This window comes from Benincasa hispida, chromosome 3 (assembly GCF_027475165.1).
Source record: "Benincasa hispida cultivar pf3 chromosome 3, pf3_genome.v1.1, whole genome shotgun sequence".
Lineage (NCBI taxonomy): Eukaryota > Viridiplantae > Streptophyta > Magnoliopsida > Cucurbitales > Cucurbitaceae > Benincasa > Benincasa hispida.
The window spans coordinates 7,053,551-7,062,317 of NC_143480.1; the positions used below are offsets into that span (position 1 = coordinate 7,053,551).

The 8,767-nt window shown below is 34.9% G+C and overlaps 1 protein-coding gene across 1 annotated transcript; it reads right to left on the bottom strand.

Moving 5' to 3' along the window:
* Positions 1–2,220: 2,220 nt before the first annotated feature.
* LOC120074174 (MAC/Perforin domain-containing protein) lies at positions 2,221–6,985 on the bottom strand. Its single transcript, XM_039027201.2, has 6 exons — positions 6,531–6,985; positions 5,535–5,773; positions 4,746–4,941; positions 4,383–4,566; positions 3,483–3,637; positions 2,221–3,045 (listed from the first exon to the last, which is right to left on the bottom strand). Exons 1-6 carry the CDS (start codon positions 6,828–6,830, stop codon positions 2,401–2,403), a joined length of 1,719 nt encoding a protein of 572 aa, XP_038883129.1. The 5' UTR covers positions 6,831–6,985; the 3' UTR covers positions 2,221–2,400.
* Positions 6,986–8,767: the final 1,782 nt, after the last annotated feature.

Below are 8,767 nucleotides of genomic sequence, written 5' to 3' on the forward strand. Positions count from 1 at the left end.
TGCATATATATTTGTTGTTTAGAAAAAAAAACCACTTATTATAGCGCTTGTATGTTTTTTTATTTGAAAGAGTGTCATTAAGAAACAAAAATATCATATTTCAATCTATTAAAAAAAAGTCCAAAACAAAAGTGGAAATCAAAATAAAAGTTTGGAAGAAAAAAAGAAAATATTAAAAACCGAAAACCAAATGTCAATTGAGCTATGCTCTTTTTGGCTTTGACAAATATGTTAACTTTAACAAAATAAATAAGTAAATAAAAATTTCATTAAATTTTTCATCCATATATCTTGAAAACATAGTCACATTTGTGCCTTTCTTGAATGAAAATTAATGTTGTTACTAAATAAAAGACAATTTCTACTGAACAGTATTGAAGAAATAACATTCTTATTCATTTTGTTTTTGTTGATTTTCACTAGGATTTTGAGTTAAGTGGATAATTATAGCAGGTTGATGAGATGGGAAAGAAGATTAAGAAGGAAATTGAAAGGTTTTCATCTTTAATGGGAAGAAGACTCATTTTGAATCTAGTTGAGACCTTAAATACAATAATGTCACAAAGCAGCCTATTTGCCTTAAAGTTTTGATAAGGTGTCCTAGAAAATGTCCATTTTCTCCATATTATTTTCAAGAAGAACAAAATATAGAGTTTTTTAGGTTCGAATTGATGTAAGATGTCGGACGAAATTAGAGAAATATAAAATTAAAAAAAAATGTTTGAGAGTGGTTAACATGAGAAAGAAAGAGCAAATGTTTTAAAAAGTTATAATGTTACGAAATAAGGAATGAGAATAAGATTGATCACTATTTTAGGGATTCTGAAATCATAATGAGATTCTCAAATTTAAGATGAATCTTACATTTTATTCTCATCTATCATCAATAAAAATAAATTGGATCTCACAATTTTTAATCTATTCTCATTGCAAATCGGTAATAGTGATTCTTAGGTAATTGAATTTCAAAGTCTTACAATACTAAATTCTGAAAACTATAATAAAGAGAATCAGCCCGCTATTTTTTTTTTTATTATTATTATTTTTTAAGTTTCTTAAATCAAAGCGAAGATTTTTTTTTAAACTAAAAATTTGATTTTTTTTAGAGAGAGAAGTATAATAAAGAAATTACAAGGAAACAAGCACCCAATTTTAAAAACCGAAAATTAAAAACAAAACTGTTATTAAACATAGTATTACATCTAAAGTTTTTTGGAAATTGAAGAACCACTTCCAAGCATATAACAGAATATCATTTTATTAATTATTATTATTATTTGGATAATATATAGGGTGGAAGGATAATAGAAGTTTTTGTACGGATGACCTCTTCACTAGTGTCTTCATGATTGATGATTCACCCTTCACAAGGGTATGAAATCTAACATTTTGCTTACGTCAAATCCCACTTTCGCATTTTTACAACTTATTGCATTAGGGATGGTATTTGTAACCCTAACGCGATTGCGATAACCATACATGATATTCATGTATCCTCTAACGCGATTACCAGAATAGCCCTTACCTCATTTTTATTATTAGGACTTCTATTGGTAAAACTAAATCACGATCGCCCCTATCGTAATCTCATTTTTATTTTTACGATTACTAAATCATGATCGCCTCTATCGTAATCTCATTTTTATTTTTACGATTTTTGTGGGTAAAATTAAGTCGCGATCGCGTTAAGGCTATGATAAATATGGTCATCCCTATCGCAATAAGTGGTAGAAAAGCTCATGAAGGCTGGGATCCCTTGTGACAGGTCGATCATCAATCATGGAAGCTCCTCAACAAGTCACCATAAAAAGTTCTCAGAATATTACATGATAGTTCAAGTTTTATATTAGTTCAATTATGGTCACTGTCATGACAAAAAATTTCTCAAGAGGTCACCCGTACAAATTTCTCGGAATAGTACATGATAGTTCAAGTTTTATATTAGTTTAGTTAGGGTCAATTTGTCGTCGTCGTCTTTTTTTTTTTTTTTTTTTTTTTTGACGGGAATATTTAAAAACAGGATGATATAATATGGCAATATCCTTATTCCAAAGTGGTTAAGGAGTAGGGATAGATTATCTTGGAGGTTGCTGCAGCCCTTCCAAGTTCTAACAGCAAATCTACGTTTTGAGTGGAAATTGAAAAGGGTGGTTCTAGTCCTATTTGTAATTGTCATTTTGCAGCAAAGCCTTTGTCGTCTAACAATAATGAAAACTATGATGAATACAACAACATGACTATAATTAAATGATTGTGACAATCAACATAACAAAAAAATGGCTAGAAACTAAACTGGTAAGATGTACAATGTAGGATGAGAAGGAAAAAGAAAACATGAATTCTGTGCAAAAAATGCTCTTCTGTTTATAGTTTGTAAAGTGAAACCCGACCAAGGACCGATCAGTAGTTCAGCAATGAGTACTTGATGCGTAATACTATTCGTCCCTTGTCGACACCGAGTTTTGCCCCCGTAACCAACCAATGACCTGGAATATCCTGGGGTCCCTTGGACATTTCTGTCAAGTCAACTATTTTTGCGAGTTTTCCAGCATTGGTTGAACTGTCTTCCTTCTTATCTTCAGAAATTCTTGTCTTGGAAGATGATGAGGCACCATCAGATCTCAATGGAGTAGCGGGAGTGGAGGGGCTATGATCCCAGACTGATCGTCGAATCGTGCAGCCAGGCACCTTTGAGAAGAGAAGTTTTAAATATAGTACGTTTTTGGCACCGAAGTCCCAAACACCAAGCTGCGCTCCAGTCACGATGTGAACACCAGATAAGTCTCCAATATTGGCTTCAGTGTACTCGATGGGTGCCGTGCTTACATGTGAGAAGTTCTTCCACTTGATGGGCTCAAACCACCTGCTGTCCTGCTCCTCAGGGCCATGCCATTTTGGGGCACCTATGGCTACATGCGAGTCCCAATGGGGTTGCAGAATTTTTGGTAGAGACACCAGATGTTGAAGATGGATAGCAAGTCGATTCTGCTTACAGCCTTCAAGGTTGAGCCTAAGACCAGTTACAGGTTTACGGCCAACTGTAATCTGCAATAACATGACATGATTGATAAGAGACTAGAGAGTGAAATAGAGTGTTATGTTCTTCATATCATCTGAATTGATAAGATACAGCCCTTTTCCGAAGAAGATTACTTTCCGTTAGTGTCAGCAATACAAAAGTTTAATACAAAAATGGGAAACAAACAAATACTCCCAAAGACTAAGACAAAAGGCATATAATTCAGTGGAAAGGACCCGTCTGCAAGACTGCATAAGAGGAAGCATCTTCCAATTACAAAAATACAACCATATGCAGAACACTATCTGTAAGTTTTGATTTCGCTACACCACTGTCTGTATTACTATGGAAGCAGCTTAAACCCGAATAGTGCAACTATTATAATCTACTTCATTAGCAGAACCATCAGATTTGACAAGGAAAACTCAGTTCGAAGCCAGTTGGCTATGGAGATGAAGAATACCTGATCGGGGCTAATATAAAGCTTTGGACCCATCAAGCTGAACTGAAGTGAAGGACACAAGGGCTCTTTTCTTTGCAGGTTAGTTTGTTCAGGAGCCCATGCTCTACCAATTTGAAAATCCAAAAAATACTGCAGATCCTCGATCGGGGGCTTGTCTGTGAGAATAACAATGACTCCGCAATTTAACTAAAATATTGGAAAGAAAACCAACGTCCTTATATCAAGCAACATTAACTAATGCCTATAAAATGCACTTTGTTGGATAAAAACTATATAATCTTCAGAAGCGTGAAGCAATATGTTTTAGCAGGAAGTACAGAAACCAAGTTCAGAGCCATGGTTCAAAGGGATCTGTGAACATTTTAGGCAACCCTCTCAAGGAACATAAAGTTCAAGAGGAGACTCTCATTGGTAACTAACGGTGTTCAAAATTGAGAAAAATGCCTACAAGATGCACAATAAGCAAAGATCATACTGTTTGCAGTGTTATAGATTGATGGAATGAACTGCATTAGAAAAATTATTATTTTGCCACCATGACTTCTTTTTCTACAAATGTTAAAAGAGCACGAGGGAATTAATAAATTTGACCCATTTTTTAGCACCTAAAAATCACTTGAAATTTCTACATTCTTAAGTTCAAAAGGTGGTTAATGACTACTGCACAACTTATAGCAGATTAATACAGATCCAAATTTGTTTTTAAATTTAATTACAAGAGCGCAATGAAATTGGTACAGCTCATGAGCAGGACAAGTCATCCCCCCAACAAGAAAGGAAAAAAATATATATAAATTAGTTTGTCACCATTAAAACATATTTTTAGGTCCATAACTACTTTATATGTTATGACTAATATAAGTGTTCAGCAAAGAAAAATACTAATAGAAATGTACTTACATTCCAAATATAGGTCAATAGCACGGGCTAAATGCTTAACACCAGGCACTCCTTCAAGCATGGAGACGATGGGGGTAAATGTCATGTTGATCACATCTGGGGCTGACTTTACAGTCTTTGCCCACTGGGCATGACTCTGAACAAGATCATCACCACCTCTTCTCCTAAAAATTACAGTAACATCCTGCAAGAAACTGGGATCATGAGTATTTACATTTTGAGACTCAAGCTAATAGAAGCATAATATCCCATATGCTTACAAAACCAGGCGAAAAAAGACTTGACGGTTTGCAATGACAACTACTTGAGATCCTCAAGATATACACTGCAACTGAACAGTGAACTTGCTTGTTGTCTACTCACCTTATCCTTGTAACTCAAGGGGCTAGCAGTTGACTGACTTTTCGAGTCAAGAAATCGCTGTTCTCCAACCTCTTTCACATAGTGCTCAATCTCCAACTCTGACAAGGGAGATGACTGGTGTTGCCTGATATATACCACATCTCTTCCACCAATAGTTGCCGATGTAATGATATGCGTACCAAAATTTTCAATAAAACTGATGAAGCAAAAGAAGTCCCAGTTACAAATTATTATCAACCCACTTGCAAGCTCATATGCAGGACAGTGACCAACTGGCCTCATTCTCACCCTAACCTCTATAACTTACAGGGTAATTGTCTAAATTACAATGTGTTTGCCAAGACTACATGATACTAAGTTGCCTTTATAATAGAGAAGGGGCAAAGATGCACACTATAAACACTTCAAAGCATTGGATTATCTACTTATCAATATAAGAGTTGTTTCTAAACCTGTTGTGTTGGCCACAACACCTTATGCTTCAGGAACAGTGATCTAACATGATTTCAAAGCATGAACAAGGTCCTTGATGAAAGTCTCCACATCCTGTTTCCAGTTATAAGATCATTTTTCCACAGGCAAGGCAGCCCTACTCCATATGAGGAGAGTATTAATGCATATTATTTATGTCAGGCATGACACATTATCTCATGACTCAAAATATTAAAGGAGTTATGTAGACTATATATTTATCGGGAAGATGAAGTGATGTACTTCAAATTTAATTCCTCCCATGAAATGAACTTTGAGCAAAGCACATCAAACCACAGACAACAATATATAGCTTACCTAGCCAAGGACACAGGATCCCATGTGTAAGGCACAGCGCGCTTGATGTCCTCACATAAGACTAAGTTTGAGTTTTTCAATGCAACCTTAAAGAGAGGAATATAGTATCCAATCATAGCAAGTGATTTTGTAGCTGCGGCATCGACTTGCCAAGAACCACTGAAATTGAACATGGCATTAAAGCTTCCAAGAGGGATGTTTCCAGATATATCCGATTTCTGATTGAAGTATTCTGCCATCTGAAATTCCATGAATCAATGGGACATATTGAGCATTTAAACTTAACCGACAAAAAGTCCTCAATTTAAATAGAGTTCCTAATGAACCAGATTGATTTTAATTATCTAGTTAAAATTAAAAATCAAATGCAAACCAGAAAGCTTCATCCAAAAATAAATCAATGACTTGTGGCCACAACTTTTACAACTCAGAAGTCTGTAAAATGCACTGACATTATTCACATAGCTGCTTGAATTAGGGTTTGAACCTTTAACTTCATTTCAAGCTTGTCTCGGACCTGATTTGTTCTCTTTTACTGTATCCACAATTGGGCCAATGATCAAGTTGCAAACTTACAGCTATTTCAAAATAACTTTCGTACTGTAATGCAATAGTTCTAACTTAGTGTATGCTTTAGTAAGCTCTATAAGGGCAGGCAACAAGCTCAAGAAAGGAAATGACATAAAAATTAATTAGACAGAATAGCAATCTAAGAACTTAGACTCACATAAGAACACCTGGAATCAGACCACAGCAGTAAAGGTATCAAAAACATATATGTACAGGGAGAAAACAATAGCAGTAGAGATCAGAAAGTCTAAAAAGAATAGTGCCTAGATAGTAATGATTCAAGTATCAGATGTAAGCAAGCAGAAGAGAGGGAGAACAAAATTGAATCAGTAAGCATTTAGGAAGGGAAATACAACAAGGGACAAGAAAGGGTTGAAGATAAGCAAAAAAAACAAGGCCGAATAGAAAGAAGAACTCGAAATTCACCTTGTGAAAGCTGCATACAGGGACGTTTTCGGTTGCCCTGGAATCTGAAGAACACTGAACATCATCAGGCACATTGGGAACCACAACCCCATCAGACAAAACAAGATCCCTGGTACGGGCATCATCGAGGTGAACCAGCCTCGACCCAGGTGTTCCCTTGCAGTAAAGAAGACGAATATCAGCGGTGACATCAAAACCACGCCCTAAAGCTCCGATGGAATTGCAAAGTGTAGTGGTCAAAGCGTCCATGTTTGAAGTAGCTATGGCGGCGGCGGTTTGAGTAGTGCGAGGATCTTTCATTTCTGAAGGAGAAGAAGAAGATGGGAAAGAGAAGAAGAGCAAAAAGTAAGTTGGCTTTGAATGGAAGAATTCATTACTCCATTGGAAGTTCAGAAAAGAAGAGAAAAAGAGGTTGGATTTTGATTTGGGTTTGTTTATTTAACCCATTTTGTATTGGTAAATTTGTAAAAGAAAGATTAAATTATATGGTAGTGGTGGGACAGGTTGGACTTTGTCATGGTTGATGTGATTGAGTTTGGGTTGTTCTTGTTATTGTTCAAACCAAAGGCATATAATTTTGACTCTTAATTATTTCAAAAAGAAACAAAAACAAACAACGCGTTTTTGTGTGTTGTGCCAATTACAGCAGAATTGAATATGGAGGATTCTGGGTTGACTCTCTTTCCTCCTCTACAACTTTTTTTTTTTTTTTCTTTTTTCCCTTTCATTTTCCAATTTATTTTGGTTTCAATATATCACGTGACATTAATTTTCTGAAATCTTTTTGCCTTCTAACATATAATAAGATTACACCCACCCTTTGATCAAAATCATATTTGTGACATAATCATTACATTCATTTATTACTTATTATTATTATATTTTATGTTGCCCTTTGTACTTTAGTTAAGATTCAAATCTAGAATTTAAAAAGCTAGTTTAGTGTTCACACACAATTTAGAAAGAAAATTCATCTTGTCCATAAGTTATGTTTGTTGAAAAGGTAGAAAAGAGTTGGCAAAAATAGAAAAATAAGATAAACTATTTATAAAAAGTAACAAAATTTATTATTTTTTTTTTTTTATAAAGATTGATATGACTTTTTTTTTTTGTTATTGTTTAATGAGAAATTTTGGACCAATCACAAGTTGCCACGTCATTTACTAAATTAATGATGAAATTCAAAATCTTTAAAATTTAGGCTCAATTAGGAATTGACATATGTCCTAAATTGAAGTTGAAGACAAATTTTGATATGCCACATGTTTTATCATGACCGTTGAATCAAATAAGATTAATTTGACCCAATTTGATATTATTATTTGGGTCAAAGTCCAACTAAGCCCAAAAATAGTTTGAATTTGATCCAAATGTTAAATCAGGCTTAAATCCGATTAATTGAGTCGCCAGACCCATGAACCAACTAAATCCAAGTCTAACTAATTGGGCCCAAAGGCCAGATCCATGGATCAACCGAGCCCGAGCCCACCTGTGAACTCTATAAATAGAGAAACTCTCCTCATTTAGAGAGGTCAGCAATTCTATATTCTAGAGAGCTTATAGGAATTCTCTACAATCAGAAGACTCGTGAAGCTGATCACACCTAAAGATTGAAGTCCTTTGAAATACAAACATTCTGAAGACTGAAGTCATTTGAAGATACAAGCTTCTCGAAGATACAAGCCTTCAGCCTTTGAAGATACAAGCAATTCTACATTTAGAGAGCCTAAAGAGAATTCATCAACCAGTAGAAGAAGACTCCAAAGACTCCTGAAGCTGCACTCCTAGAAGACAGAAAACCCTTGAAGACACAAACACTTGGGACCCTTGAAGACACAAACACTCTTCCAAGACTTCTACTTCAAGAACGTTCGGTGTTTTTCTTCTTCAAGTCAAGCACATCCACCCTACCAAGAGAGAATCAGAAGATCAAGTTCTAGAGATCAAACCACATCACATCAAACCAACCTCAACATCAACATCAACTCATGTTCAAGTTCCACGAAATAAATTTCGCTTGAAATCTTGTGCGAATAGTTATTTCTGTAAATAGTTTGACATTTTTTCTATCTGTGAAAATGTTTTCAGTTTTCTTTATTTTAGACTGATTTAAGTTTTTTTTCAATTACTTTAAATATGAGAAGTATTTTGAAAGGTATTTTGAAAGGTGTTTTAATTTATTGGCGGCATGTTCATGCCTTTTAAAACAGTCGTGCCTGGAGGATTAAAAGTAGTGT

What these genes read in the sequence shown, in the direction of transcription:
- LOC120074174 (XM_039027201.2), bottom strand. Translation starts at nt 6,830, where the DNA reads ATGAAAGATCCTCGCACTACTCAAACCGCCGCCGCCATAGCTACTTCA. An exon ending in CCTTGAGTTACAAGGATAAG is followed by an intron (nt 4,567 to 4,745) that starts GTGAGTAGACAA and finishes AGTTTCTTGCAG; the next exon opens with GATGTTACTGTAATTTTTAG. An exon ending in TTTATATTAGCCCCGATCAG is followed by an intron (nt 3,046 to 3,482) that starts GTATTCTTCATC and finishes ATGTTATTGCAG; the next exon opens with ATTACAGTTGGCCGTAAACC.